This window comes from Vombatus ursinus, unplaced genomic scaffold (genome assembly GCF_900497805.2).
Source record: "Vombatus ursinus unplaced genomic scaffold, bare-nosed wombat genome assembly UNPS02014786.1, whole genome shotgun sequence".
In the NCBI taxonomy this organism is placed as follows: Eukaryota; Metazoa; Chordata; class Mammalia; order Diprotodontia; family Vombatidae; genus Vombatus; species Vombatus ursinus.
The window spans coordinates 17,978,903-17,989,543 of record NW_020954564.1 but is presented as its reverse complement, the minus strand read 5'-3'; the positions used below and the strand labels follow the sequence as shown (position 1 = coordinate 17,989,543).

At 39.6% G+C, this 10,641-nt stretch overlaps 1 protein-coding gene across 5 annotated transcripts in view; it reads right to left on the bottom strand.

Moving 5' to 3' along the window:
* Positions 1-546: 546 nt before the first annotated feature.
* The window catches only part of LOC114047108 (ras-specific guanine nucleotide-releasing factor RalGPS1), a 490,091-nt gene continuing 479,996 nt past the window's right edge, over positions 547-10,641 (bottom strand). For 4 of the 5 annotated variants that reach the window (XM_027867848.1, XM_027867844.1, XM_027867846.1 and 1 more), the window contains 4 exons: positions 9,275-9,367; positions 8,014-8,119; positions 4,937-5,028; positions 547-576 (listed from right to left, as the gene is read on the bottom strand). In XM_027867848.1, coding sequence (XP_027723649.1) covers positions 547-576; positions 4,937-5,028; positions 8,014-8,119; positions 9,275-9,367 — 321 coding nt within the window. Of the gene's footprint in view, positions 577-4,936; positions 5,029-8,013; positions 8,120-9,270; positions 9,368-10,641 lie in introns of all 5 variants that reach the window. The other variant, XM_027867845.1, reaches the window with a different exon arrangement.

Genomic DNA, 10,641 nt, shown 5'->3' with positions numbered 1-10,641 from the left:
TGTGTGTGTGGTGTTATACAAAATCAGAGGCAGCCACATTGCTAAGCAACTCAGTGCACTTAGGTTATAAAAATGTCACTCCATGACGTCTACTCTAATGGACACTTTGCAGCAAGTGAACAACTGCCTGTTGTCTTTGTGCATTAGAAAGAATTGAAAACCCAACATGGGCTAAATGTTCTTCAGTCACAGAAAGCAGCTTCACCATAAAAAGGACTGTTTATAAAAGGACAGGCAAAGGATGGGATGCCCAGTCTATGGTCCAGCAATTGTCCAGGGTTATTGGCGGCCACAATTTAGCTCAGGATCTGTGGGTCCTGCAGCAGAGTTCAATGGTTTCTTATAGCTAGTAGGAATGAGGAAGTCACTGACTGGGACACTCATGCGCTCATCAGACTCACTTTGAAGTTGCACAGCTGAGTGTGGGTGTGATACTATCTAGCAGCTGGCGTCCAAAGAATGATCTTCTTTAACTGTGTGTATGTGTAGTTTTCCTCCATCCTGCAGTTTGGCACTTTTGTGTCACACCAAGCATTGTGCAGCTGCTTATTCGAATGACATAAGGTTAGTAGGTACCTGAAAAAAAAGTACATCATTATATAAGTCTTGGTCTATTGAAGGAAGGATTATGAGGTTTCTTAAGATCTCAGAGCTAGAACGAGTCTCAAAAGGCCTTTGGTCTGACCCATAACTGAGCTAGAATCCCCTTTAATTATATCCCAGAAGTGAAGCAGTCATCCATTTTTAGCTCAAAACCTTCTGATGAGAGAGAAGCACTGTCTCACAGGGATGCTTAACTGGAGGGCCATAAACTTAAAAAAATTGATAAATGTATATCAGTATAATAACTTTTTGAAATCTGATATATGTTATTTTATTCATTTAAAAACATCATTCTAAAAGGCTTTACCAGGTTGCCAAAGGGATCCTTTATCAAAAAAATGAAATAAAATTAAAGACTCTTACAGAGGCAGTACATTTTCCTTTTGGAAAATACTGATTATTAGGGAAGTATTTTTCATATCAAGCCAAAATTTGTCTTTCTGAAACTTGAAAACTTGGAGCCATTGTTTATTTTTCTGCCCTCCAAGGTCAAACAAAAAAGTCTTTCTTTCAAATGGCAGCGCTCTGAATAGAATACATAAGAGGAGAGTAGCACTCTATATTAAGAAGATATAGCCATGTGAGGAAATCTAGAAATTTAAGGAAGGAAGTAGGATGGAAAACCTTTGGATGAAGATCTATTAAGGGAAAAATAGATGTGATATTGTCAAGAGAGTATACTACATACCATCTCTACAAAAGAGGGATATGGATAAGTTATTCTGTTAACATCATGAACCTGGCATGGGGGTATGAAATAGTAGTGATGGGAGACTTTTACCAGTTAGTCAGTGAATAAGCACGTGTTAAGTGACAAATAAAAGCAAAAACATGGTTCTTGTCTTCAAGAAGCTCATTTTCCAGTGGAGGAGACATCGTGCAAACAAATGTACAAAGAAGTTGTATAGAATGTAAATGGAGATAATCTCAGAGAGAAGGCACTAAGGTGGAGGAGGGGAAGGCTTCTTTCAGAAGGTGGGATTTCAGCTGAGTCTTGAAGGAAGTCAGGGAAGCCAGGAGGAGAAGTTGAGGAAGAAGAACATAGCAAACATGAGGATACAGCCAAGTAAAGGGCTCAGAGTCAGGAGATGGAGTGCTATGTTCAAGAAATGGCAAGAGGGCCAGTGTCACTGGATCATAGAAAACCACTTTTACAGCTATGTATATGGATTGGAGTGGGGAGAGAATAGAGGCAGGGAAATCAACCAGAGGCTGTTTTAACAGTCCAACTGTGAAACGATGAAAGACTGCACAGCAGTGGCAGCTGAGCGAGTGAATAGAAAGGGATGTATATGTAGATAGATATAGATATAAATAAAAATATACACACATAATATATATGTGTGTATATATATGTATATAACCACATTTATATATGTATGTGTCTTTGTATGTGCACACACTCATTTACCAAGTATCTACTATGTGCCAGACACTGTGCTAAGTGGTGGAGATAAAAAAAGGCAAAAGCCAGTCCCTGACCTCAAAGAGCTTAAAATCTAATGGGAGAGATAACATGCAAACAAATATATATCAAGCAATATACAGGATAAATAAGAGATAATTAACAGAGGGAAGGCACTGGAATTAAAAAGGGATGAGGAAGGCTTCCAGGAGAAGATGGGATTTTAAAGTTGGAACTGAAAGGAAGCCAGAGAAGTCAGTAAAGACAGCATTCCAGGCATTGGGGACAGCTATACACACACACACACACACACACACACACATACACACGTATATGTACATATGTATGTATGTATATATATGCATATGTATATATGTACATATTGTGAAAGATGAAATAATAAGACTTGACAATAACTGAATATGTGGGGTGAGGGTAAGAGAGGAATAGAAGACAATACCAAGATTTCAATTCTGGATGACTGGGAAGATGGGGGTGCCTTCCATAGTAATAGGGGAGTTCAGAACAGGGAAGGGTTTGGGTGGAAAAGACAATCAATACTGTTCATAATCTTCTGCCAAAAGCAAAGAATTTTATATTCTCAAGTTGTCTTGACGATAACTTCATTCTTCAGAAGTTGGATTGTATGACACAGAGAATTATTCTGGGCATGATGTGACCAATAGGGATGAATGACTGTTAGAGTATAAATAATAGGAAACTTGGAAGGAAGTGACTTCAAGAGATAGAGAGGATCACAGAAGACAAAATGGACAATTTTAATTTCATGAAATTAAAAATCTTTTGCACAAACAAATCCAATACAACTAAGATTAGAAAGGAAGCAGTTAACTGGGAAAGAAAACTCTTTGCCGCAAATTTCTCTCATAGAAGTCTCATTTCCAAGATATATAAAGAACTGATTCAAATTTATAAGACTAAGAGCTATTCCTCAATTGATAAATGGTTGAAGGACATGAACAAGTAGTTCTCAACAGAAGTAACAATGACTATCTATAAGCCAATATGAAAAAAATGTTTCAAATCACAATTGTCTGGTGAAGTAGGCACTACTGTCATCCCGATTGTACAGGTGAGGAAACAGAAGTTAAGTGACTTGCCCAGGGTCACACAGCTAGTAAGGGCTTGAGGCAGGATTCAAACTCAGGTCTTCCTGACTCCAAGGCCAGTACTCTATCCAAAATTCCACTTTGTCCTCTCAATACTGGGAACCTTAATGATCAACAAGTGGATGATACTACTAATAGACTTAGAGGAAACCTCACCTGGCCTGGTATGTACAAGATTTTGATCACAGACTCTCAGACTTGGAAGGGAGCTCAGAAGCCATCAAGACCAAAAGACTAGTAGCAATGGTAGAGTGAGCATTGTTTATCAGATGAATTTCTCAAATGCAAAAAGCTTGGATGGAGACTCCATTTCTGGGGATCATTCAAAACAAGATTTAAAAAAAAATCTCCTTTGAGTTTTCTAAGTCTTCTGCTAGGAGTCTGAAGGCTGGGGCCACCTCCCTTCTGAATAATTTTTCAACGGTTATCTGAGAAGTTGGATAGGGAACATTTCAAAGTTGGTATAGCAAGACAGAGTAGGGAGGTGAACATCTCGGCAGATAGTTAGAAAGACTATTTCCCCCTTCACTACTACAACAACCAGTTCTTTTCTATCTTGCTCAAGCATAGGTTTGGCCTAAGTCTATGGAGGACCTGAGTACACCGGTGTTAGTGGCAGAAATGGATACCAATGTGGATTGTGGGTTTTTAACATGAAGTTCACACCTCCTTCCTGAATTCATTGATAGATTTCATAGGTTCTTAAACTTGTATGGGAAAATTATCTCTTTATTTTATGAAGTTTTTAGAAAAAATTATTCTGAGAAGGGGCCCTTAGGCTTCACCAGACTGTCAAATGAGCTCTATGTCACAAAAAAGGTTAAAAACCTCTGATACAGATTCTTTGAAAGACTTAGAGATATATACCCCATCAAAACGTGTTTAAACATATAACTGTTTGGGATGAAAGAGGCTGTATCTTCATCCCTATGCTGCTAGCATACTCACCTACCTGCTAATCGTCTACCTGTCTAACTACAAAAGGACAAAGACATCGAGACACCATAGTATGGCTGAGATAGGATTCTGATTTTGACCTGCAACCAGCCACTTCCCATCACAGGCCTTCCTTTTTGGAAAGAGGAAATGATCATTGTATTAAGGAATTTATAGCTGTCAAGGACTTTAGGTATCAGCTAGTCCAATCACCTCATTTTAAAGAAGGTAAAGAGGACCAAGGGCCTAGGAAGTAAAATATTCTGCCCTTGTTCAAGTAGTAAAAAGCAGAGTTAGGATTCAAATCCAGGTGCGTAGACTCCAAATCTAGGACTCACTAGTCTGGACTTTAGCTTAGTTCTAGAAAGTGTCACATGGAAAGAGCCAAGAACTCTGACCTGGAAAGAACCCTGAAGCTGGGCATAAATCCCAACCACCTCTCCTTACTACCTCTGTGATCAAGAGTAAGTCACTTTATCTGTCTGGGCTTCATTTCTTCTTCTGTAAAATAATGAGATTGGATTAGATATATAATCTTGAAAATTTATTCACCATATTCTATGTTCTAATATCCTAAAGTCACCTCTAATTCTGGAATGCTATGTTTAGTGGTTCCCTTCTTTCTCTATTTTTTATGTTCTAATGTTCTAAGCATCCTGTGTTCTAAAGGTCTCTCCTGCTTTAAAATTCTTTGCTCTAAGGTGTCTTCCAGTTTCACATTCAGTGGAGAGCTCTCACAGTATCACAGCTAGCATGCTCTGGGAATGCAGAGGATCCTGGTAATGACTGACTCTCAAAGTCTGTCCTCTTCTAGAACCTGAGAGAAGACCATGAGGTACCAAAAAAACCTTGTTCCCCTTACCTGAGGCCTGTTGCTTTTGCATGCATCATCCAAGTGCTTGTGCCACAGTATTGCGTGCAATCTGGAGCCAGTCTGAAACTTGTAAACATTGCCTACCACGTTAAAGAGGTTGTCAGATTAGGAAAGGATCAAACACAAAGGTCTCAAAGTTAAAATTAACGTAAAGTTACAGATGGAGCTAGATAATCTAAGTGACTAGATAGAAAAATGAAGTGATTCAGTCAGGCAGGCAGTCAATAAACATTTATTAAGCACCTACTATGTGCCAGGCACTGCTAAGTACTTGGGATACAAAGAAAGGCAAAAGATAGTCTCTGCTCTTAAGAAACTCCTGGTCTAATGGAGGAACTAACATGTAAACAAACATGTACAAACAAGCCATAGACAGGATAAAGTGGAGACAATTAACAGAGGGATCAGGAAAGGCTTCCTATAGAAGGTGGAGTATTAGCTGGGACTTGAGGGAAACCGAAGAATCTAGTGGGTATATAAAAAGCTCACAGAAAATAGAGGCAGGGCCACAGATCTTCCTTGCCCCCTTCTAGTCTGAATCTGAGTGTAAGGATTATTCCTTCATCTCTAGGTGCAGTACTAATGGAGTCCTCAGAGCTATTCTCTTAGACCTAAGCCAAATGTACCCTATTAAGGTCCAGTTTTTCCATTACCTGTGATTCTCCTTCCTCATCTTACCAAACGAAGCCAGCTTCCAGTTTCCTCATGTTATCCATTGATATAAACAGATATCCTATCAGGGATTCCCGCTCTCCACGGAAACACAGAGATTGCATACAGTTCTCTAGACCTTTCCCTGATTGGGTTTGTTCTACAGGAGACTGACATGTAAGTGGACCGTAGGGGAAGACTGCAAACGCTGTAGGCCAGAAGATCCCTCATTTCCACAGTCTCAAGAGAGCGTGTAGAGAGGCAGGTGACTGGGTCAGATCTCTAGCATTAAGCTTTGTCTGCCTTTGAGACTCAAAGTATTGCCTTGACAAGAGAGGGGGTTGATTCAATAGGGCTTTTCAGCTGTATAACATCCTCTGCTTCTCCTTCCCCCCATCTATGCATGCACATTTGTACTTTCTCTGTCCCTATGTGTTGACAGCTCCTTCCCTGGTATGCCCTTGTGTGGTAAATGACTCAGTTTCCTGCATGCAATGGTATACACTGTCAATCACCAGGCATCTTTATGGGGTCATCCCCTTAATATGGGCAACTAGGTGATATAGTGGATAGAGTGCTGGGCCTGGAGTCAGGAAGACTCATCTTCCTAAGTTCAAATTTGGTCCCAGACACTTACTAGCTATGTGACCCCGGACAAGTCACTTAACCCTGTTTGCCTCAGTTTCCTCATCTGTAAAATGAGCTGGGGAAGGAAACGGCAAACCACTCTAGCATCTTTGCCAAGAAAACCACAAATGGGGTCACAAAGAATGAGACAGACTGAAAATGACTGAACAACAACCCATTAACACAATCCTCTAGCGTCTGTTAGTTCCCATGGCAATCACTTCTTATAGCTCATCACTCTCTTTATAAAAATTTTTTCCTGTATTCTTAGGCTCCTCTAAACTTGATTTGATGGCTCCATGGCTCTGAGCCTCTTCTCAGGAATCAACATTTCTAGAGACTGCAACACTAAACTTCAAAAGCCAAGTTAGGCTGGTTTTGGCTGTATTACATAGTCGCAGCCAGAATGTCCCTGTGTTGCTCCTTCTACCCTCTCCAAAAGACCATACCTGTGGGTGAACATCAAGTCGACAAGGCTCTAAGTTTTCACCGAGCCTCCATCCCATGTCCAGACACGAAGAAGTGCAGCAGTAGCATATAATAGACACCATCTACATTACACGTCCGGAAGAGAGATCTCAAATGTGAATATTTGTTTTAAATTCATAATTTTCATATATTTGCACCATTATTACTGTTTTTGACTAATGAAGACTTCTAAGTCTGATTCCATATTCTTCTGAATAAAGGATGGAATACTTTGGAGAACAGGGGCTCTCAGGTTTGCGTGCTCAGGCCTGTGTAACAATTGTAAAAGACTCGAATTATGTAGCCATCTTTTCTTTGCAAAGGCTTTTTTTTCTTTTTTACAGAAAACCCACTATAAATATGTAAGAGGTACAATGATCCATTTGTGTAAGAATGAAAAAATCACAATGTTTCTGGGTTTTTGTTTAATTTTCTGTAAAATAAGAAAATTGGATTAGATAATCTCTAATGTTCCTTCTCGCTCAAATCAGAAATTCCTGGTGCCTCATTTCTCCCTTTTGCAGTAAAGTTTATGAAATCTCCCCTTCTATTAGTTATGAAGTTATCAACCCCTTCACCCAGAGGAGAAGGCAGATTGAGACAGTTATTGTGGAAAGAACACTGACTCTGTAATGGGAAGAACTGGCTTCAGTTCAAGCCTCGCTGGGCCTCAGTTTCCTCATATGGATAATTAGACTACATAATCTCTGAGGTTTTTTTCTAGCTCTATGATCCTATAAGTGATGAATAGCCATGAATGTAGCTCCTGAATGACTCCAGAGGAATTCTACCAATTGCCGTGTTTAACCTTATCTAATCTATTCAAGATCAGTGCATTTGAAGGGGCTTCTAGTCCCTTTGTCTAACTCAGTATAAAACCACACAGCCTCTAGAATGTGTGGGCTGCCTGGTGGTCAGGCTACTATTCTTTAAATAGATCTAAGCTTCTAGGAACAGTTCACATGTACAGGTTCATTCTCCTAGGTTAGAAAAGATGGGGACAGAGTAGCTGACCATGAAGCACACGTATACGTGTATTCTTGTGCCCTTGTGTAAGTATATCCACACTGTTTATATATCCTTTAACAAATTCTGTAGTTAGATCAACTTTGTCTATATCCTTTGCATTCAAACTCAACCAGCATATCTTATTTTTTTTTAATCCTACAGTACCTTCCTCAGCGCACATAGTAGGTGATTAGTAAACAACTGTTGACTGAATGCTTTTGAATGACAAAATATTTGCTGACAATCACTGTTGAATGAAATGGGAACCATTCAAAGGGAAAAAAAGGAGACCATTTTTCCAGTCTTCATACCTTTGTCAGGGTTATTCAACTGGAAAATATCAGGATGCTCAGGATCATCAGGTAACTGAACCATCCATCCAACAATGGAGACTTTTTTCCCAGGTGTGGATTTATACTGGAAGAGACCAAACACAATGGAAGCAGAAAGCAAATTCACATCTTACCAACTGTCAAAGTCCACACAATTTATTAATAATTTATCCCTCCATCTTGGTTGCCATTATATATCAGCCTCTAGGTTACTCTCCCAACTTCTTCAATGACCTTTGTACCTGGTTCTGTCATCAGGATGAACACATTGACAATCCACAAACAACTCCTGAGCTTCTGCTAGGTTCAAGATGCCTTGTGAAGTAGAGAGGTGCCTAACACATACCCTATGATCTCATGGATCCGATTAGGGAGAAAGCATACACAAAGGAAAAGAGAACCAACAATACTGGAAATTATATGGGAAGGGAGAGAGCATAGGGTGTTTGAGAGAATGATGCATTGGGATATAGAGGACGGGGGTCCAAATCCTGCTGTTACTTGCTACCTGTGTGATCTTGGCCAGATCGTTTAACCTCAATGGACCTCAGTTTCCTTACTTTTAAAATGAAAGAGTTGGAGTAGATGACTTTTAAGGTTTCCTCCAAGCTCAAAATCTATATTCCTAAGACTATTCTCAAGGATTTTAAGATTCATGTTGATAACTTCTAACATGTTGTCCTTATAATGCCTCAGCTCCAAAGACTTACTTTTCAGTCATATACTTCCATAGTTATCTACTGAGCCTCTGCCATGTCTAACATGCTGTGAGTGATACAGAGGTGCTTAAGATGTACTCTGCACTCTCAAGGAGCTTACAGTCTAATTAGGGAGGCAACATATACATATGAAAAGAGAAACAATACCAAGAAGCATATGAGACTAAATTTATCTCATGAGACTAATCACTTGTGAGGTGCTCACTTTTTAAATTTCTCTCACCACATTTGCCTATCCCTTCTATTCTCCTATGCCCTCAGACAGACAGAACTGAAAGCCTTTTAAATTTCAAATCCCTAAAAAATTTCATTGGGATCCATTATGACTTTGTCCCTTGATTCCTAGTCCACCAATAATCTGGTTTCATGGACCTCCAATGCTTCATAGCTCTGACCGAGTGTGCCACTTTAATAATTCATTAGCACCCTTGGAAACCTCAGTCCCTGCATCTTTTGACATTCCCAGTCTTGAAATCTATTGCCTTGGGACATCTTTAACATGAAACTCATTTGTTACTTACGTGTTTTCTGTCAGTACCCCGTAAGGACTTTGCTCCAAAGTATAGCAGAGTTGATCCTGATAGTGTTACCCAGTACCTAGACCATGAGGAAAGCTGGAAAGAGAAAATGAGCAAAGGTGAAAAATAATCAATAATCAGTAATTACTTTATGATAAATAATAACAGCAATAGTAATGACATTGATAATAACTCATATACAAATAGTGATTTAATAGACTTAGGTCAAACCCCACCTTCTACAGGAGACCTTTCTTGGTCACCTCCACTGCTAGTGTCTTTTCTCTGAGATTGTCTTCCAAATACCCTTGTATGTGTATAATTGTTTGCATGTTGTCTCTCCCATTAGAATGCGAGCTCCTTGGAGAAAGGGTTTTGTCTTTCTTTGAATCCCTAGGACTTAGCACAGCGTCTTGTACATAGTAGATGCTTAATAAATATTTGTTGGCTGACTGACTAACTAGTAGGCTAAGAGTTGCAGCAATCAGCTAGGTGGCTCAGTGGGTAAGCACTGGGCCTGGTGTCAGGAAGACCTGAATTCAAATCCACCCTCAGACACTTATTAGCTGTATGACCCTGGGCAAGTCACTTAACCTCTGCTTTGTCTTAATCCACTGGAGAAGGAAATGGCAAAAGCACTCCAGGCAAAATCACTTTGCCAAGAAAACCCCATGGACAGTATTGGTGTGCTATGGTCCACAGGGTCATGAATAGTTGACTGAACAATTGAACAGCAATGTAAAACTGAATAGGGATGTAAAATTTATGAGGTGTTCTCACAATCACCTTGTCAGAAAGGTAATGGGAATATTATCCTTATTTTGGAGATGAGGAAACTGAGACTCAGAGAGGTCAAGTTATTGTCTCAGGGTGACATAGCTAGTGTCAAATATGTAGCTATAGCTATAGTTATATCTCTACATAGATAAATACACACATATAAACATACATATAAGCATATTAATTCTTATATAATGCCACTTGGAAGTTGGAAAGGAAAATAAAATCTATGTGTTAATAAAATGGAAAGGAGAGTTCTTTGCCCTGTCCTGATCCAACCCTCTTATCCCTTTAAAATATCATCATCACCCAGGGATAAGATGGGAGTGAGTTTCTCTTTCTCAGACCAAGCCCCTAGGTTCAGGACCTTTGGTTCCTCCCTGCTGAGGGAATTAAGGGGATTGGAGCAGCAAGTGATAGTGGGAATTGAGTGAATTCACACTGACTCCATCTTGTGTCTCTAGAGCTAGCTCAGTTCCGTTTCTATTCAGTTATGGGTCTAGTCAAATTTCTTTCTTGGAGGAAACTTTATTCAATTGTGGGAATTGTGAGAAAACCTTATTGTACTGTTTGAACCTAGCCCTGTGTGG